At 46.2% G+C, this 22,322-nt stretch overlaps 1 protein-coding gene across 1 annotated transcript in view; it reads left to right on the top strand.

Moving 5' to 3' along the window:
• Positions 1-22,322, top strand: part of LOC124794812 — a 782,944-nt gene that overhangs the window by 615,168 nt on the left and 145,454 nt on the right. The window contains exon 5 of the mRNA XM_047258471.1: positions 19,908-20,048. Within this exon, the coding sequence (XP_047114427.1) occupies positions 19,908-20,048 (141 nt within the window). The remainder of the gene's footprint in view (positions 1-19,907; positions 20,049-22,322) is intronic.

Genomic DNA, 22,322 nt, shown 5'->3' with positions numbered 1-22,322 from the left:
GCTGCGACACTCTCTGCCATTGATCGAAGAATTAGGATCAAGCTACATATTATGGTTAACGTAAGTAATCTGGCATAAATAGTCAAGAGTCGAAGGGATAGGAAATTCGGTCACCTGTGAGACTTTTTTCCGCTTATGCATGTTATAAGTGAGCTAAAAAGGGCTGTCTTCATGAGCTTTCTGTCGTATTCTTTTCTACATCTACATTTATACTCCGCAAGCCACCCAATGGTGTGTGGCGGAGGGCACTTTACGTGCCACTGTCATTACCTCCCTTTCCTGTTCCAGTCGCGTATGGTACACGGGAAGAACGACTGTCTGAAAGCCTCCGTGCGCGCTGTAATCTCTCTAATTTTACATTCGTGAACTCCTCGGCAGGTATAAGTAGGGGGAAGCAATATATTCGATACCTCATCCAGAAACGCACCCTCTCGAAACCTGGCGAGCAAGCTACACCGCGATGCAGAGCGCCTCTCTTGCAGAGTCTGCCACTTGAGTTTGTTAAACATCTCCGTAACGCTATCACGGTTACCAAATAACCCTGTGACGAAACGCGCCGCTCTTCTTTGGATCTTCTCTATCTCCTCCGTCAGACTGATCTGGTACGGATCCCACACTGATGAGCAATACTCAAGTATAGGTCGAACGAGTGTTTTGTAAGCCACCTCCTTTGTTGATGGACTACATTATCTACGGACTCTCCCAATGAATCAACCTGGTACCCGCCTTACCAACAATTAATTTTATATGATCATTCCACTTCAAATCGTTCCGCACGCATACTCCCAGATATTTTACAGAAGTAACTGCTACCAGTGTTTGTTCCGCTATCATATAATCATACAATAAAGGATCCTTCTTTCTATGTATTCGCAATACATTACATTTGTCTATGTTAAGGGTCAGTTCCCACTCCCTGCACCAAGTGTCTATCCGCTGAGATCTTCCTGCATTTCGCTACAATTTTCTAATGCTGCAACTTCTCTGTATACTACAGCATCATCGGCGAAAAGCCGCATGGGACTTCCGACACTATCTACTAGGTCATTTATATATATTGTGAAAAGCAATGGTCCCATAACACTCCCCTGTGGCACGCCAGAGGTTACTTTAACGTCTGTAGACGTCTCTCCATTGATAACAACATGCTGTGTTCTGTTTGCTAAAAACTCTTCAACCCAGCCACACAGCTGGTCTGACATTCCGTAGGCTCTTACTTTGTTTATCAGGCGACAGTGCGGAACTGTATCGAACGCCTTCCGGAAGTCAAGAAAAATAGCATCTACCTGGGAGCCTGTATCTAATATTTTCTGGGTCTCATGAACAAATAAAGCGAGTTGGGTCTCACACGATCGTTGTTTCCCGAATCCATGTTGATTCCTACATAGTAGATTCTGGGTTTCCAAAAACGACATGATACTCGAGCAAAAAACATGTTCTAAAATTCTACAACAGATCGACGTCAGAGATATAGGTCTATAGTTTTGCGCATCTGCTCGACGATCCTTCTTGAAGACTGGGACTTCCTGTGCTCTTTTCCACTCATTTGGAACCTTCCGTTCCTCTAGAGACTTGCGGTACACGGCTGTTAGAAGGGGGGCAAGTTCTTTCGCGTACTCTGTGTAGAATCGAATTGGTATCCCGTCAGGTCCAGTGGACTTTCCTCTGTTGAGTGATTCCAGTTGCTTTTCTATTCCTTGGACACTTATTTCGATGTCAGCCATTTTTTCGTTTGTGCGAGGATTTAGAGAAGGAACTGCAATGCGGTCTTCCTCTGTGAAACAGCTTTGGAAAAAGGTGTTTAGTATTTCAGCTTTACGCGTGTCATCCTCTGTTTCAATGCCATCATCATCCCAGAGTGTCTGGATATGCTGTTTCGAGCCACTTACTGATTTAACGTAAGACCAGAACTTCCTAGGATTTTCTGTCAAGTCGGTACATAGAATTTTACTTTGGAATTCACTGAAGGCTTCACGCATAGCCCTCCTTACGCTAACTTTGACATCGTTTAGCTTCTGTTTGTCCGAGAGGTTTTGGCTGCGTTTAAACTTAGAGTGAAGCTCTCTTTGCTTTCGCAGTAGTTTCCTAACTTTGTTGTTGTACCACGGTGGGTTTTTCCCGTCCCTCACAGTTTTACTCGGCACGTACCTGTCTAGAACGCATTTTGCGATTGCCTTGAACTTTTTCCATAAACACTCAACATTTCAGTGTCGGAACAGAAATTTTCGTTTTGATCTGTTAGGTAGTCTGAAATCTGCCTTCTATTGCTCTTGCTAAACAGATAAACCTTCCTCCCTTTTTTTATATTCCTACTAACTTCCATATTCAGGGATGCTGCAACGGCCTTATGATCACTGATTCCCTGTTCTGTACATACAGAGTCGAAAAGTTCGGGTCTGTTTGTTATCAGTAGGTCCAAGATGTTATCTCCACGAGTTGGTTCTCTGTTTAATTGCTCGAGGTAATTTTCGGATAGTGCACTCAGTATAATGTCACTCGATGCTCTGTCCCTACCACCCGTTCTAAACATCTGAGTGTCCCAGTCTATATCTGGAAAATTGAAATCTCCACCTAAGACTATAACATGCTGAGAAAATTTATGTGAAATGTATTCCAAATTTTCTCTCAGTTGTTCTGCCACTAATGCTGCTGAGTCGGGAGGTCGGTAAAAGGAGCCAATTATTAACCTAGCTCGGTTGTTGAGTGTAACCTCCACCCATAATAATTCACAGGAACTATCCACTTCTATTTCACTACAGGATAAACTACTACTAACAGCGACGAACACTCCTCCACCGGTTGCATGCAATCTATCCTTTCTAAACACCGTCTGTACCTTTGTAAAAATTTCGGCAGAATTGATCTCTGGCTTCAACCAGCTTTCTGTACCTATAACGATTTCAGCTTCGGTGCTTTCTATTAGCGCTTGAAGTTCCGGTACTTTACCAACGCAGCTTCGACAGTTTACATTTACAATACCGATTGCTGCTTGGTCCCCGCATGTCCTGACTTTGCCCTGCACCCGTTGAGGCTGTTGCCCTTTCTGTACTTGCCCAAGGCCATCTAACCTAAAAAACCGCCCAGCCCACGCCACACAACCCCTGCTACCCGTGTAGCCGCTTGTTGCGTGTAGTGGACTCCTGACCTATCCAGCGGAACCCGAAACCCCACCACCCTATGGCGCAAGTCGAGGAATCTGCAGCCCACACGGTCGCAGAACCGTCTCGGCTCTGTACAAAAGGTCCGCAGTCAGTCCTGTCGACGATGCTGCAGATGGTGAGCTCTGCTTTCATCCCGCTAGCGAAACTGGCAGTCTTCACCAAATCAGATAGCCGCCGGAAGCCAGAGAGAATTTCCTCGGATCCATAGCGACACACATCATTGGTGCCGACATGAGCGACCACCTGCAGATGGGTGCACTCTGTACCCTTCATGGCATCCGGAAGGACCCTTTCCACATCTGGAATGACTCCCCCCGGTATGCACACGGAGTGCACATTGGTTTTCTTCCCCTCTCTTGCTGCCATATCCCTAAGGGGCCCCATTACGCGCATGACGTTGGAGCTCCCAACTACCTGTAAGCCCACCTTCTGCGACCGCCCGGATCATGCAGACTGAGGGGCAACCTCTGGAACAGGACAAGCAGCCATTTCAGGCCGAAGATCAGTATCAGCCTGAGACAGAGCCTGAAACCGGTTCGTCAGACAAACTGGAGAGGCCTTCCGTTCAGCCCTCCGGAATATCTTTCGCCCCCTGCCACACCTTGAGACGACCTCCCACTCTACCACAGGTGAGGGATCAGCTTCAATGCGGGCAGTATCCCGGGCAACCACAGTCGTAGTCCGATCGGGGGATGCGTGGGACGAGCTGGCCGTCCCCGACAAACCCCCATCCGGAACCCCACAGTGATGCCCATTGGCAACAGCCTCAAGCTGTGTGACCGAAGCCAACACTGCCTGAAGCTGGGAGCGAAGGGATGCCAACTCAGCCCGCAACGAACACAGCAGTTGCAGTCCCTATCCATGCTAAAAACTGTTGTGCAAAGAACGTCTGAATTAATCTACAGAGAGCGCAAACAAATCGACACAAAATTTAAACGGTTATGAAAATACAAGATTGCCTAGTAAATGCAGTAATGCTGCTACTTGCGCACTGCTGACACACTGCTCGGCGGCAGAAGGAGACTACGCGATTTTACACTATTCAGGTACTAAAACGCGATGCTACAACTCTCAAATACTGTAATACGCCCGAAATTTATGAATTAAACAATGCAAGTACCAAAAACACGCAAAGAAATTAAGAATTAAACCATGTAACAAATGAGTGAGCTAGGAGCATACGACTTGCTGCTGCAGCTGCTTATCCAACGGCGGCAGGGAGCACACTGACTGTGACCAACCGACACTGGCCGTTCAAAACAAAAACAGTAGATAAACGACTACGCGAATTTACACTATTCAGGTACTAAAACGCGATGCTACAACTCTCAAATACTATAATACGCCCGAAATTTATGAATTAGACAATGCAAGTACCAAAAACACGCAAAGAAATTAAGAATTAAACCATGTAACAAATGAGTGAGCTAGGAGTATACGACTTGCTGCTGCAGCTGCTTATCCAACAGCGGCAGGGAGCACACTGACTGTGACCAACCGACACTGGCCGTTCAAAACAAAAACAGAAGACAAACGACTACGCGAATTTACACTATTTAGGTACTAAAACGCGATGCTACAACTCTCAAATACTGTAATACGCCCGAAATTTATGAATTAGACAATGCAAGTACCAAAAACACGCAAAGTCAAGTTATTTAGTCAACGTCATGGACAGGTCTTTAAAGCCAAAGTAAAGGTGCCCTTGGACGCTCTTCTTCAGTATCAGCTGAAAAAAAATGATTCAAATGGCTCTGAGCACTATGGGACTTAACTTCTGTGGTCATCAGTCCCCTAGAACTTAGAACTACTTAAACCTAACTAACCTAAGGACATCACACACATCCATGCCCGAGGCAGGATTCGAACCTGCGACCGTAGCAGTCGCGCGGTTCCGGACTGAGCGCCTTAACCGCGAGACCACCGCGGCCGGCAATCAGCTGAAGCTTCAAACGGGTAACGTGCTATGTATGTGGACCATTTCGTGTGTCTTTACAAAAACAGCAAAAATATGGGATGCAGAAGCGAGAATACTTGTCACAACTACAGTATTGTTTAAGCATATGAGGAACTGAACATAAAGAATTTAGACAGGAATCAAATACAGTTTACTATTTATCCTGTTGTCTGTCGTGCTTTAATCTGGGACCTCAGGAACTGTCATTTCATCTCAGCAGACGTTGTCTGTGTTCCTCACCGTCGCGTTATTACCAACCACGTCATCAAGACTAAGTAGCACAATGACTTAAACGCGCGGTGTTCGCTGCTTGGAAGGGACGCAGGCCGCATTCAAACTTGCAAACAACGCTGACGGAAAACGACGCTCAAGAGGGATCTGGTGCAGGCGGCTTCTGCTGCTAGACTTTATAAGGTTTCAAGGAGGCTTAGCGGCGTAAATGGCGCCGCTTACCGTCTGCGACTAAAATAGCATTCCGGGACCGATCAGACACAGAGACATGGCTTTCTGCTCGTCTTACTCTACCGGATTGTTAGCAGAAGACCTTTGCGTATTATCTAATGGGCGTCGAGATCGAGACAGCTTTGATCTGACTTAGTATACAAAACTTGGCACACATTTTGCTTCAGTCTCACTTTTGCGTTTTTTAAGTACGATGTTCTTGATATTACCTGCGGTCAGGAAAAAAAAAACTGTATTAGTTGATTTATGCCATCGTATAGTTTGTGTGGTGAGTACGTTATGAGAGTAAACTATAATATACCCACTTTCAATAGGGTCATATAAATTAATGAATACCATTTATTTCTAATCATAGATGATAATTTACCACCTAACCCAACTAGCCATCCAGCAGAAAGAACGTATTTGAAAGTAAAGTGAATGCTATACTAAATAATATAATAGTTATTGCTTAAGGTGGCACTATTCTGCTGAATCGCGTCGTGCCAGACTAATGCTTAATGTAAAGAGAGAGAGAGAGAGAGAGAGAGAGAGAGAGAGAGAGAGAGAGAGAGAGAGAGAGAGACTACTAGACTACTGCAGTAGAAATCCTTTTTAAGTTTTGTAATTGTCGTAAGACGGTGGCACACTTCGGTCAGTGCCATTCCAATGTGGATAAGTCTAGTAATGACTACAGACTGGTCTGTCGTAATGTTACTGGCTTGAAATGACAAGGTTAAGGTGTGTGTATCCCGTGTGAATTGTAGGCGGAGCAGTAGTTTCGTTAAAAAGGGGATGGGAGAAGAAGTCGGTGGTGATGTTATATCAGGACACATTTCGGCATCCACCAAATGTGATTTAGGAGGTAAAAGTGCTGAACGGTTAGAGGGGAATTTGAACAAATATCCTACCGACATTGAAATCCATACAAAGTGGACGATAGCTCGCCTTAAGCAAAACGACTGTGACATTATTTAACCTTTACGTAGTTGGGTGAATCTCACGGGTGCTTGGGTGTAAGTGCATGCGTTCTAAGTTATAAAATGTAATCATGTTTATTATTTACATAAAATTTGTTGCTGCCTACTTTATCCATGGGTCTACGAAGCGCCCAGGCGCTGATCAATTATCTCACCGAGGCAGCGCGACTATGTGTAGGAAGAAAGGGAACTTGACTATCGGGGGGTTAAGCAACCATTCAGCAAATTCACACTAATGATTTCGGAAAGCAATAGAGCCCTAAATCATGTTGGCCATACTGGGATGTGGACACAATTCCGTATGAATTAGCCTCTGCCGGATAACGTCGTTATGAAAAGAGTGCTGCATTGACAATGTAGAAGACGTGCGGAGCGTATATACCTATTCCAAGGGTCACTTGCGTCATCCAAAACGAGCTCTTCTCGTCCAGGCCATGCATATATCGTGGATGCATCATTTTATATACCGACAGGAAAATAAAGGTGTTAGTCGATTGTTAAGTTAAATGTCAGTGTGCTTCACAAAGAAGTTTTTCCCCTTAATTAAGAGTGCCTTTAATTGGATCTAAGCTTTCAGGACTGTGCAGCTACGCCTATGTTTAATAAGTTCACTTGTATGATACGTAGATTCGTGTAGTGGTCGTAATGATTAAATGGTAGCGATACGAAGCCGTAGCCTCCGCGATCCGCACACCTGCTGTTGTGTGCTGCTATCCTGAAAAGCTTGTTTATTTCTCACGTTAGACATGCGTGGCCACCTACACTGTAGCACACTCTGGGTTGTATGAATGTAGCCGTCTCAGTTTTGCGGGGAGAAAATATTAGTAAATCAGAGTTCCGACGCAGAGATTGCCCATTGCGATGGAACAGGACCGCGTTCAGATACGAAGTAATACAGTGTGACACAGAAAAACGGGATCATTTCCACAATCCAATAAAACTAGAAGGATGAAGGAAAGAAATTGCATTCATAGTAATTGAAACTTTACAACGTTGCCATTTACGAAACATTGATGGCATTTATCATTTTTAAAAAAATTGCGTCCTTTAGATGGCTTCCTCCTGTACGAATCATGAAATCTGCTGTTGAAATGCCTCATCGCAGCTGGGATACTGTGAATTGCATCCCGAATTCTCTGTTTTAACTCATCCATGGTTCTTGGTCGAGTCGTGTAGACTTTGCTCTTTAGTAGCCCCACAAGAAAAAAATCACAAACGGATAAATCTTGGCAGTCTAGGGGGCCAGGGAATGTTACCGAATCGTGAGATGAGACAGTTGCCAAACAGTTCTCGCACATATGCCATTGATGTCGCTCCGTCCTGTTGAAACCAGGCTTCTTGAACTTTTGGAAAGTTGTTCAATGCAGGTGTAACGATAGTTCGTAACATCTCCACGGAACGATCGGCATTGACAGTTATTTTGTTTCCCTGTTCATTTGAGAAAAAAATACGGTCCGATAATCCCATGTGATGAAACACCACTCCATACTGTCACTTCACTAGCGTGTGAAGGGCGCTCATGAAAGTCATTAAGAATTGTGTTTGCCTAGTAACGGTAGTTCTGTTTATTCACATAACGTGTGAGATAAAAATGTGCGTCACCTGACATCCACAACTTGTTTAGCAGTTCATCGTCATTGTTTATTTGTGTCATCATTAGTTGACAAAACCCAAATCGATGGAACTGGACCGCGTTCAACCATTAACTAATACAGCGCGATACAGAAAAACGAGATCATTTCCACAATCCAATAAAACAAGAAGGATGAAGCAAAGAAATTGCATTCATAGTAATTGAAACCTTACAACTTTATCATTTACGAAGCAGTGATTGCAACCGGTAATCGTTGTCCTTCAATTGTTGCACCACCTGTAGTTTGTACGGATGAAATTTCGAATTAAGATGAAGAATTCTGCGAATACTGGGATATTCCAACCACTGCTGCTTGCTTACGAATTGGACGACGTGGGCTCCGTTAAGACAGACACGCGTACATCACTGTTCACTGGAGGTTGCACTCTTCTTGGTCGTTCTGTTATTTTCTTCTTGAGGGCAGATGCAGTCTCTTCAGAGTTATTAATCCAACATTTTATCTCGTGTTTCGACGGAAAGGCATCATGACGCCCTAAATTATAAAAATGTCGAAACTCCCTCTGCGCCGCTACCAAACTGTCATTGTTTTTATAAAAGATTTTTGTGGCTTACGCACGCTGTTGTCCGTTCCACTGATCCATGGTTTCTGAAATGGCGGAGTGCTTTCTCGCTGTCACGAGCCCGCAGTGCTGCCACCTGCCCATGGCTGCCACTAATCATTTCAAACATTACCGTCATGCAGAGACGAATGTCTAATCACGCCAGTATGTAAACTTCAAGCAAAAATTTCCAAAGCTTTTAAAATGATGAAATCCCCCACTTTTGAATAAATATTTATTAATATGATAGTTTGCTTTAACACAACAACCACCTTCGTATTTCTGTTCACAAATTATTACGCCTCAGCGTTTAAATAAATTGAATTCTGTAAGTAATTGAATAATGGCTGCCGTGCAACAGTACATTTAGATCCGCTCCAACAACACGTCATCTGTTCCAGCCATCTCAAGCCATAGTAAAAAGTATTATTAATCCAGCGTCGGTTGTTGTTGTTGTTGTTGTGGTCTTCAGTCCTGAGACTGGTTTGATGCAGCTCTTCATGCTACTCTATCCTGTGCAAGCTTCTTCATCTCCCAGTACCTACTGCAGCCTACATCCTTCAGAATCTGCTTAGTGTATTCATCTCTTGGTCTCCCTCTTCGATTTTTACCCTCCATGCTGCCCTCCAATACTAAATTGGTGATCCCTCGATGTCTCAGAACATGTCCTACCAACCGATCCCTTCTTCTAGTCAAGTTGTGCCACAAGCTCCTCTTCTCCCCAATTCTATTCAATACCTCCTCATTAGTTACGTAATCTACCCATCTAATCTTCAGCATTCTTCTGTAGCACCACATTTCAAAAGCTTCTATTCTCTTCTTGTCTAAACTATTTATCGCTCACGTTTCACTTCCATACGTGGCTACACTCCATACAAATACTTTCAGAAACGACTTCCTGACTCGCAGTCACTTTCTTTCGCTGCCCCTACATTAATTCTCAAGGGCGCATGGCGCCGCCAGCTGATATACTCAATCCATATCAAGATTGGCACGTTTGTCATCTCATCTATAAAGTCGATTTTAGTCATTAAAGGCATCTGGCATTAAATGGTAAGGCCGACGTGCTGGTGGTATATCACCAATGTGCCTTTACCTTCAAACGACGCAATGCAATTTATAATATCAAACAGCTGAATACGGCGTGTGCAGCGTCCAGTCACCTCCGTTGCGTGTAGCAGGCTTAACGCTTTGAGGCTGAGAGCAGCTGGAAATGCAGCCGCCTGGCGCGCGTCACCGGCTGCTGTGACGGCGCAGCAACAAGCGGGGTGCGGCCCCTCCCGCTTAACTTGAAGGAGACCGCCCCTGATGGATGGGAGGACTGGGGAGCCGTCCCGCCCCTCATTCTTCGGGAGTGATTGGCCGCGGCCGCACGCTAATGTAAACCTATTACACCTGCCCCCCCCCCCCCCCTCTCCCACCCCTCAGCTCGAGTTTACAGGAAGTGCGCCACACCCAGGGATAGCCGGTCCCTTGCTGCAGCAGTCTGAGGAGCCATATGCCTCCCAGGTCCTGCCGACACTTGTGTCGTAGCCGATACCGCTAACTACCTGGCCGTTCCACAATTATTTCAAAACATGATTCTGGGCAGGAAGAGAACGCTTCCTTGCCAAATGACACCATAGTAATGACAACTCTCGTCACCGCTGCACTGTTCTGTTATCAATTTGAACATAGTGCTTTTGACGTGAAAACTTCTACTCGCTTGTTGGTCGCACTTTTTTGTGATAAAATACCGTCAGATTTGAATCGCTGATAACTACGACACTAACAATGCATAAACAATTGCTGAATCCGCACCGGTAAAATCATGTCTATAAGTTTTTGCCTGTGACGATATCATACAATTGCAGGCACATGCACATGTCATGGATTATCTGTATGTAGCGTGCAAACGAAACTCGTTTAGCTAGGACATTGAGTCTGATAGCTAGGACATTGAGTCGGATGTTAGTGTCAAGGCCTTGCGGATCACTACTAGGACGCGAAGTGAGACAATAAAAATATTGACGAGAATGAAAGTGGAAATAGGCATTCAATTGAAAATTACGAAATATGAAAGATGTCGTCTTACACGACTCGTAAATATGCTTGAAATTATAGAAAAAATGAGTGGAAGGAAGGCTCGCATAGAAAGTAATCCAAAAATCCTAAAAAGTCCAGTGCCGAGCGAATGCGCGAGGTACGGCTGCGCAGAAAAGGAAATTAATTCGATGCAGTGTGTGTCTTATTCTAGCTACCACAGACCGTGCTACATGCGATAAACTTGTGATTTATCGCCGTGCGGGATTAGCCGAGCGGCCTAGGGCTCTGCAGTCGTGGACAGTGCGGCTGATCCCGGCGGAGGTTCGAGTCCTCCCTCGGGCATGGGTGTGTGTGTGTTTGTCCTTAGGATAATTTAGGTTAAGTAGTGTGTAAGCTTAGGGACAGATGACCTTAGCAGTTAAGTCCCATAAGATTTCACAGACATTTAAACATTTTGTGATTTATCTGTCCTGTAAGTTTTGTGCTACTAGATCTAACCGTTGTATTAAAAAGATCGATAATGAAATTACATATTAATAAGAAACGCTTGTTACGATTATATCCGGACGTTTTCAGGAAAAATCGACGGCGCGGGCCCGAACTGCGTACACAGAACGTTTATGTTGGTTTAGGAACAGTCTCGTTGTCTGGTGTTTTGCTTATCAACGCGAATTAAACAAATGCCTGCAGTAATTCTGATGCTTCACTTTTTCGTAAAAAGTCTAATGTAGTATGTTCTTTTTTGCAAGTATTTCCTCTCGTCTCATACGATGATTCTTTCATTCCGATAACTTTTAAAATCATGGTCTTCTTTGTATTATTCAAGTATCGAAGAAATTTCTCTGCGTTTGACTTGTTTTGCTTTGGAGAAGGTCCACTCGGCAACATGTCTGAATGTTATCCACTGTGCGAGCAGCGCTGTGATGAGGTGCGTGTTCGTGGAGGACTATCACGGACGAAAGTTAGGCGTGCCGTTTATTTTGGAGCATTTCGCAGTGCAAGTGAGCTTTCATTTTTTACCTACGTTTCTTGAAATAAAAGAACCCCATTTCCGTCCCAGAAGCTGTCGTTCCGAAGAAAAAAGCGTCACAGCATTTGCTGTCTGCGTTGGGTACACGTTTCATTTCCAGTAAGAATGTGGGAAAAGAAATTTTCTCGATTTTGTCAATAACGGTTCAAAAACGCTCTACTGTTTGACATTTGGTCTCTGAGTTAGTCGGCAAGAGTTTTCAGTTTGTACCTTGACAGAGCAATGAAAGACCTGAGTCGAAACAAGGCCCCGGGAGTAGACAACATTCCATTAGAACTACTGACGGCCTTAGGAGAGCCAGTCCTGACAAAACTCTACCTTCTGGTGAGCGAGATGTATGAGACAGGCGAAATACCCTCAGACTTCAAGAAGAATATAATAATTCCAATCCCAAAGAAAGCAGGTGCTGACAGATGTGAAAATTACCGAACAATCAGTTTAATAAGTCACGGATGAAAAATACTAACGCGAATTCTTTACAGACGAATGCAAAAACTGATAGAAGCCGACCTCCGGGAAGATCAGTTTGGATTCCGTAGAAATGTTCGAACACGTGAGCCAATACTGACCCTAGACTTATCTTACGAGGTGCATTCAAGTTCTAAGGCCTCCGATTTTTTTTCTAATTAACTACTCACCCGAAATCGATGAAACTGGCGTTACTTCTTGACGTAATCGCCCTGCAGACGTACACATTTTTCACAACCCTGACGCCATGATTCCATGGCAGCGGCGAAGGCTTCTTTAGGAGCCTGTTTTGACCACTGGAAAATCGCTGAGGCAATAGCAGCACGGCTGGTGAATGTGCGGCCACGGAGAGTGTCTTTCATTGTTGGAAAAAGCCAAAAGTCACTAGGAGCCAGGTCAGGTGAGTAGGGAGCATGAGGAATCACTTCAAAGTTGTTATCACGAAGAAACTGTTGCGTAACGTTAGCTCGATGTGCGGGTGCGTTGGCTTGGTGAAACAGCACATGCGCAGCCCTTCCCGGACGTTTTTGTTGCAGTGCAGGAAGGAATTTGTTCTTCAAAACACTTTCGTAGGATGCACCTGTTACTGTAGCGCCATTTGGAACGCAGTGGGTAAGGATTACGCCCTCGCTGTCCCAGAACATGGACACCATCATTTTTTCAGCACTGGTGGTTACCCGAAATTTTTTTGGTGGCGGTGAATCTGTGTGCTTCCATTGAGCTGACTGGCGCTTCGTTTCTTGATTGAAAAATGGCATCCACGTCTCATCCATTGTCACAACCGACGAAAAGAAAGTCCCAGTCATGCTGTCGTTGCGCGTCAACATTGCTTGGCAACATGCCACACGGGCAGCCGTGTGGTCGTCCGTCAGCATTCGTGGCACCCACCTGGATGACACTTTTCGCATTTTCAGGTCGTCATGCAGGATTGTGTGCACAGAACCCACAGAAATGCCAACTCTGGAGGCGATCTGTTCAACAGTCATTCGGCGATCCCCCAAAACAATTCTCTCCACTTTCTCGATCATGTCGTCAGACCGGCTTGTGCGAGCCCGAGGTTGTTTCGGTTTGTTGTCACACGATGTTCTGCCTTCATTAAACTGTCTCACCCACGGACACACTTTCGACACATCCATAACGCCATCACCACATGTCTCCTTCAACTGTCGATGAATTTCAGTGGGTTTCACACCACGCAAATTCAGAAAACGAATGATTGCACGCTGTTCAAGTAAGGAAAACGTCGCCATTTTAAGTATTTAAAACAGTTCTCATTCTCGCCGCTGGCGGTAAAATTCCATCTGCCGTACGGTGCTGCCATCTCTGGGACGTATTGACAATGAACGCGGCCTCATTTTAAAACAATGCGCAAGTTTCTATCTCTTTCCAGTCCGGAGAAAAAAAATCGGAGGCTTAGAACTTGAATGCACCTCGTAGAAGCTAGATTAAGGAAAGGAAAACCTACGTTTCTAGCATTTGTAGACTTAGAGAAGGCTTTTGACGATGTTGACTGGAATACTCTCTTTCAAATTCTGAAGTTGGCAGGGGTAAAATACAGGGAGCGAAAGGCTATTTACAATTTGTACAAAAACCAGATGGCAGTTATAAGAGTCGAGGGGCATGAAAGGGAAGCAGTGGTTGGGAAGGGAGTGAGACAGGGTTGTAGCCTATCCCCGATGTTATTCGATCTGTATATTGAGCAGGCAGTGAAGTAAACAAAAGAAAAATTCGGAGTAGGTAATAAAATCCATGGAGAAGAAGTAAAAACTTTGAGGTTCGCCGATGACATTGTAATTCTGTCAGAGACAGCAAAGGACTTGGAAGAGCAGTTGAACGGAATGGACAGTGTCATGAAAGGAGGGTATAAGATGAACATCAACAAAAGCAAAATGAGGATAATGGAATGTAGTCGAATTAAGCCGGGTGATGCTGAGGGAATTAGATTAGGAAATGAGTTACTTAAAATAGCAAAGGAGTTTTGCTATTTGGGGAGTAAAATAACTGATGATGGTCGAAGTAGAGAGGGTATAAAATGTAGACTGGGAATGGGAAGGAAAGCGTTTCTGAAGAAGAGAAATTTGTTCACATCGAGTGTTGATTTAAGTGTCAGGAAGTCGTTTCTGAAAGTATTCGTATGGAGTGTAGCCACGTATGCAAGTGAAACATGGACGATAACTAGTTTGGACAAGAAGAGAATAGAAGCTTTCGAAATGTGGTGCTACAGAAGAATGCTGAAGATTAGATGGGTAGATCATGTCACTAATGAGGAGGTACTGAATAGAATTGGGGAGAAGAGGAGTTTGTGGCACAACTTGACAAGTAGAAGGGATCGGTTGGTAGGACATGTTCTGAGGCATCAGGGTATCACAAATTTAGCATTGGAGGGCAGTGTGGAGGGTAAAAATCGTAGAGGGAGACCTAGGGATGAATACACTAAGCAGATTCAGAAGGATGTAGGTGCAGTAAGTAGTGGGAGATGAAGAAGCTTGCACAGGATAGAGTAGCATGAAGAGCTGCATCAAACCAGTCTCAGGACTGAAGACCACAACAACAACAACAACAACAACAACAACCGTGTACATGAAGTTTGCGATATCGAGCTTTTCTGTGACAGTTGTGTAAGTAGTAGTACGTCCGACATGAGACAACTCACCGGCTCTGACCTGAACGTGCCACCGTTCCCATCGTTCCTACTCTGTTTCACTTCTCTACCAATGACGTCCCAAATGGCTTCAGATGACATAGCTTTTAAATGTTTCCCTCGCACGTGCGTGACGTGTCGTGAGCGCCCCTGTAACGGGCCACACCAGAGGCTGCGTGCTGCCCCCCGGACAGCCGTCACGCGGCCGTCCCACATTCGCCCACTGGAACTCCAATATCCGGCGGCTTCGCTCGGCCTGCAGCTGCCCTGTTGCCATGTGTGAGCGAGGCCAGGTGAGTCGTGATGCGTGCTACGGGCTGCTGAGTTTCCCACCCAAACACACTGAGCCCTGCTCGTTCTGCTTCTCGTTATGTTCGTTAAATAAGTAACAGTCTATTTCCAGAATGAGATTTTCACTCTGCAGCGGAGTGTGCGCTGATATGAAACTTCCTGGCAGATGAAAACTGTGTGCCCGACCGAGACTCGAACTCGGGACCTTTGCCTTTCGCGGGCAAGTGCTCTACCATCTTGGCTACCGAAGCACGACTCACGCCCGGTCCTCACAGCTTTACTTCTGCCAGTATCTCGTCTCCTACCTTCCAAACTTTACAGAAGCTCTCCTGCGGACCATGCAGAACTAGGACTCCTGAAAGAAAGGATATTGTGGAGACATGGCTTAGCCACAGCCTGGGGGATGTTTCCAGAATGAGATTTTCACTCTTGAGCGGAGTGTGCACTGATATGAAACTTCCTGGCAGATTAAAACTGTGTGCCCGACCGAGACTCGAACTCGGGACCTTTGCCTTTCGCGGGCAAGTGCTCTCGCAGGAGAGCTTCTGTAAAGTTTGGAAGGTAGGAGACGAGATACTGGCAGAAGCAAAGCTGTGAGGATCGGGCGTGAGTCGTGCTTCGGTAGCTCAGATGGTAGAGCACTTGCCCGCGAAAGGCAAAGGTCCCGAGTTCGAGTCTCGGTCGGGCACACAGTTTTAATCTGCCAGGAAGTCTCAACAGTCTATTTATTCATCCAGAGCTCATTCACAATGATGTAAGATTTGTCATCGTAACACCATTGAAAAAATAGTTCTTATATGTTTTCTGAGGGTACAACATGTGCGTGAGCGGTGCTTTGGTGAAGCGTTTGCCTGTAGTGGTTTAGGATAACCGCGAAAAACCCATATTAGGATGGCCAGACAGGGCAAACTCCATCCTTCCGTATTATGTAAAAATGAAGGTGGAGGGGGGAGAAAGGAAAGGAAGGAACTGGTGATATCATCTGCATCGCTACTTTACACGGAAACGGCGGCTGCGAGTGAACGTGTGTGCCAGACTGGGACTCGAACCCAGGATCGCCTGCTTACTAGGCTCTTACATTTACCACTGCGCCATCCGGCCGTATTGTTTATCGCAGATGCATAGACTATCGCGGCACGCTTCGCAAACGACCCACGTTCCCACCTAGCGCCACCTATCTGCAGTCCTCGTTCATGTCCTTCATGCTCGCTAATTTTGAATTCCCGCCATAGGTCGAACGATACTGTGCATCGACACTGAAGGTTGCAGATGTTCAACGTTGTTCGACTCCCGAGAGAACAAACACCCCGCATTCATATAATTATTTCGCCTCAATGGACAATGAATCCACAACCTTCAGTTTGGATGCACAATATCGTTCGTCCTCTGCGGGAATCCAAAATTAGCGAGCGTGGAGAACATAGACAGGGACTGCTGATAGGTGGCGCTAGGTGGGAATGTGGGTCGCCCACAATGACCACACATTTGCGATTAACACTGTGTCCAGGTGGCGCAGTGGTTAATGTAACTGCCCAGTAAGCGATCCCGGGTTCGAGTCCGCGTCCGGCACACATTTTCACTCGTCTCTGCCGGTTCCCCATAATCTGCCGTTGCAGCTGGTATTACCAGTTCCCTTCCTTTCCTCTCCTTTCTCCCCCTCCACCTTCAGTTTACATAATATGTATCACAGCTGCGAATCCTCCGTGGTGTCTGTTCTTTCGGGCATGTCCGAACCAACAGACACCACGCAGTCATAGAAATAAATAATCCGTCCATTCGAATATGAGATCATGTCGTTACGACTACACTGCCCCATTCGGTTTGTCTCTATTGTACAATGCTATTTTGATAATTCACAATTTACACCAAGTAACTTATAATATAAAAAGTAGTATTGCTCGGCACCATTTCTCACATTATGGACATCTGCTGGTGACTCCAGGACCACGAACATCTCCCTCTCCATGCCCTCCCTCCACTTTGTCTGGAAAATTTGAGTCGTCGTCCCTTTCTGATGTTGATCTCAGGAAACCGACTATGAAATTACTATGGTGCAATATAGATCTTGTCACATTTGCTTGTAAAAGCATTACGAGACCTGTTTCCTTCGCCGTCCTTGAAACTACCCGAGGTTGTGCTCAGTCTCTAATGATCCGGTGTCGACAGGATATGAACCCTAATCTTCCTACCTTCCTTCTGAGCCTACTAAGTAATCGTCTTTCAAGTTTTTTGTTTGTTTTCTGTGGGTGAATGCAAGTTCAAACTGGCTATTGTTCCAAAATTATGTACAGAACTATTAGTGGCTCTAAGCACTATGGGACTTAACATCTGAGGTCATCACTCCCCTAGACTTGGATCTACTTAAACTTAACTTACATCACACACATCCATGCCCGAGGCAGGATTCGAACCTGCGACAGTAGCAGCAGCAGCGCGGTTCCGTACTGAAGCGCCTAGAACCGCTCAGTCACAGCGGCCGGCAACTGTTAGTGAAATACTTACTAATGCTGAAAATTTGTGTTAAGTCTATTACTGCTACTAATACTACTACTACAGCTATGCTCCGCAAGCCACTTTATGGTGTGTTGAAGAGGGTACTTGATGTACCGCTGTCACTTCTCCCCTTTTCTGTCGCAGTCGTGAATGCTGCGCGGGAAGAAAGATTATTGGTAAGCCTCCGTCTTAACTTGATTTTCTCTTAACGTTGCCTTCGTGACGTTTTAGTGAGGTATGTGTAGGAGGTTGACTACTGTTATGGGCGTAAGCTCTCTGTATTTTGACACTAAACTTCTCTGCGATGCACAACGCCTCTCTTACTAGCATCTGGCACTGGCTTAGTGCGTGTACTCTAGCAGACTTTCGCGTGTAATAAATGAACCCAGGACTAACAGCACTGGTCGTCTTTGATCTTCCGTACTGCCTCTTATCACCCGCACCCCACAGCTGGTGGTCTAGTGGTTAACGTTGCTGCCTGCATGACGCACGGTCTCGAGTTCGATTCCCGGCTGGTTCGGTTATTGTGTTCACTCAGGAACTGGATGTTTGTGTTGTCCCAATGATTTCACGTCATCTTCGTTACAAATACTCGCAAATTATCGATCTGCCTAAAAACAGAAAGATTCGCACGAGGAATTCGAGGAACCCCAAGAAGGGGGGGTGTCTGCCGGCCAGTAATGCTGTACGATTATTTCATGACCCCTACGTATTAATGGTTCCAATATGAGGGCTGCGGATTGCTAGCGTATTATAGATACAACAGCATCATTGGTGAAGAATTTCGAGGAACTTCCGATGTTATCCGCCAGGTGATTTTGAGGTTTGCCCATGACTTAATTCTGTCAGAGATGGGAAAGGACTTTGATGAGCAGTTCAGCAGAATGAATTGTATATTGAAAAGATGTTGTAAGGTGAAGATCAAGAACATGAAAACAAAGGTAGTGAAATTTTGTCGGTTTGAATAAGGTAATGCTGAGTGAATCAGGTTAGGAAATGGGACATTGGAGTAATGCACGAGATTCATTTGTGGACAGCAAGATAACTCAGGATGACGTAAGTAGAGAAAATATAAAATGCAAATGTTCAGTTGCAAGAAATGTGTTTCGCAAGAGGAGGAAGTTTATACCATTGAATAGAAATGTAAGCCTTAGGAAGTTTTTCGTGACACGTACTTGTGTGGATTGTAGTCTTGTACGGAAGTGAAACGTAGATCAAAGACGGATCATACAAGAAGAGAGTGCAAGCTTATAACATGTTGCGCTACAGAAGAATGCTGAAGGTGTGGTCAGTAGGTCGGATAACTAAGGGAGGACTACTGAATTGAATAGTGGGGAAAAGAAATTTAGACATGACTTGATTTAAAAAAGGATTGGTTGATAGGACACACCCTGATTGACGGAAGAAGGGAAGTGTGTGAGGTTGCGGGGGGGGGGGGGGGGGGGGCGAGACGGTTAATTAGATGAGACAAAGGATTGACTATAGTAATCTGAGTCCGGTGGATATAGGTTACATTAGTTAGCAGCGATGAAGAGTCGTGCACAGGGTAAACGGGCATTGGGGGGTAAAGGAAACCAGTTTTCGGCCTTAAGACTACAACCTAATTAGTATAGACTTGTTCAGGCCACTGTTGTCACGTTCAGGCACTAAGGGATATAATAATGTTTACGTTACTAAGATTATTGTTAGCTAAATTATCAGTAGTTTGTTGTCCAGTTGCGAAGAGCTTCAATAGTTTGAGATCGTTTGCCTACGGATTACATATCATCTGGATGCTGCGGCCGCCGAGTGTCTGTCCTCGTTTTGGCATTGTTTACCAGTCACATTTCATTTTGACTGAGCCTTCTTACGGAAGGTTTCTGTATAGCACTTTATACTCACATGTAATATATCAATGTATGTGTGATCCTAAGTCCGCAGCTCGTGGTCGTGCGGTAGCGTTTCACTTCCCACGCCCGGGTTCCCGGGTTCGATTCCCGGCGGGGTCAGGGATTTTCTCTGCCTCGGGCATGGATGTGTGTGATGTCCTTAGGTTAGTTAGGTTTAAGTAGTTCTAAGTTCTAGGGGACTGATGACCATAGATGTTAAGTCCCATAGTGCTCAGAGCCATTTTTTTGTGATCCTAATAGAAGGCTGTCTCATGTTAGATTAGCACAAAATTAGACATTTCCTGCGTGTTGTAGTGTATGAACACTCTTTAACGTGGTACTGTACTGTTGTTTTGCAGGCGGAGCGAGATGGACTCAGCGCGGCGCGAATGGAGCTGGAGCGGAAGCTGGAGTCTCGCGAGCTGGAGCTGCACGAGAAGGAGGAGGAGCTGTTCCTGCAGCTGGAGAGGGTCGTGCGGCTGGAGGAGGACTGCGAGAAGGTGAGTCAGGGCGCGGGCGCAACGTCGGCAGCTCGGCTCGTCATGCTCCTTCACCGATGTCGTCCTCGTCAGTAGGCGATCAAGCGACGTTGGTCTGAAGTACACTCGAGCACCAGACTCGTAGTGGTTACGCAGCGAATGCCGCAGTGTATTTAGACCGCAAGGCACATCGCTAGTGTCTGTGGTATCGATGTACCTTGCCGACTGTGGTGTCGCACGGCTATGATTTCACACATCTTCTGTCGGGGACAGATCTGGCGCTCTTCCTGGCTACAGGAGTAACTCAACACCACACAGTTAGTTTATTGAGGCACATGCCGTGTGTGGACGTTCGCTGTTAAGCGTCGTTTTTTCATGTGTAACTCTCCTCGGTCGTGATATGCCTCGAACGGCCCTAGAAAACCGCGATATCGCTCTAATGGCTAGAGAAAAACCATATATTCGTATATCGGCCGTCTCACTCAGCATGGCACTGCTCTCGCATGGAGGTCAATATGAAGCCGAGCTTGACGGCGTTCGTAACCTGACAGCTGAAGCAGTCCAAGCACTCTTGTGGAAAAGGATTGTATCAAGTTAAGTAAATCTTTTTATCATTCATGTAATAACTTGAACTAATATTTCGTATGCAGAAGACTTAGTAGTGAGTGAGCCACAGTCTGGTTATAGCATTCAGCGCCTTGTCCTCCCTTGATATCCGTAGTTTTTCCTACGCCCTATACGGTCATATTACTATGGACGTATTCGAAATCTGATCTTCCATGTACGTAATTACACTCCTGGAAATGGAAAAAAGAACACATTGACACCGGTGTGTCAGACCCACCATACTTGCTCCGGACACTGCGAGAGGGCTGTACAAGCAATGATCACACGCACGGCACAGCGGACACACCAGGAACCGCGGTGTTGGCCGTCGAATGGCGCTAGCTGCGCAGCATTTGTGCACCGCCGCCGTCAGTGTCAGCCAGTTTGCCGTGGCATACGGAGCTCCATCGCAGTCTTTAACACTGGTAGCATGCCGCGACAGCGTGGACGTGAACCGTATGTGCAGTTGACGGACTTTGAGCGAGGGCGTATAGTGGGCATGCGGGAGGCCGGGTGGACGTACCGCCGAATTGCTCAACACGTGGGGCGTGAGGTCTCCACAGTACATCGATGTTGTCGCCAGTGGTCGGCGGAAGGTGCACGTGCCCGTCGACCTGGGACCGGACCGCAGCGACGCACGGATGCACGCCAAGACCGTAGGATCCTACGCAGTGCCGTAGGGGACCGCACCGCCACTTCCCAGCAAATTAGGGACACTGTTGCTCCTGGGGTATCGGCGAGGACCATTCGCAACCGTCTCCATGAAGCTGGGCTACGGTCCCGCACACCGTTAGGCCGTCTTCCGCTCACGCCCCAACATCGTGCAGCCCTCCTCCAGTGGTGTCGCGACAGGCGTGAATGGAGGGACGAATGGAGACGTGTCGTCTTCAGCGATGAGAGTCGCTTCTGCCTTGGTGCCAATGATGGTCGTATGCGTGTTTGGCGCCGTGCAGGTGAGCGCCACAATCAGGACTGCATACGACCGAGGCACACAGGGCCAACACCCGGCATCATGGTGTGGGGAGCGATCTCCTACACTGGCCGTACACCACTGGTGATCGTCGAGGGGACACTGAATAGTGCACGGTACATCCAAACCGTCATCGAACCCATCGCTCTACCATTCCTAGACCGGCAAGGGAACTTGCTGTTCCAACAGGACAATGCACGTCCGCATGTATCCCGTGCCACCCAACGTGCTCTAGAAGGTGTAAGTCAACTACCCTGGCCAGCAAGATCTCCGGATCTGTCCCCCATTGAGCATGTTTGGGACTGGATGAAGCGTCGTCTCACGCGGTCTGCACGTCCAGCACGAACGCTGGTCCAACTGAGGTGCCAGGTGGAAATGGCATGGCAAGCCGTTCCACAGGACTACATCCAGCATCTCTACGATCGTCTCCATGGGAGAATAGCAGCCTGCATTGCTGCAAAAGGTGGATATACACTGTACTAGTGCCGACATTGTGCATGCTCTGTTGCCTGTGTCTATGTGCCTGTGGTTCTGTCAGTGTGATCATGTGATGTATCTGACCCCAGGAATGTGTCAATAAAGTTTCCCCTTCCTGGGACAATGAATTCACGGTGTTCTTATTTCAATTTCCAGGAGTGTATATTTAGTACTCGCTCCTTGGATAACGATTGTCCTTTACTACGTTTTACTGGAGACAGGATTTGTGGCTCCCAGTCTCA

The sequence above is a fragment of the Schistocerca piceifrons genome, chromosome 4 (assembly GCF_021461385.2).
Source record: "Schistocerca piceifrons isolate TAMUIC-IGC-003096 chromosome 4, iqSchPice1.1, whole genome shotgun sequence".
NCBI lineage: Eukaryota > Metazoa > Arthropoda > Insecta > Orthoptera > Acrididae > Schistocerca > Schistocerca piceifrons.
Note: the sequence above shows the minus strand (reverse complement) of the source record. Positions and strands in the feature narration are given on the sequence as shown.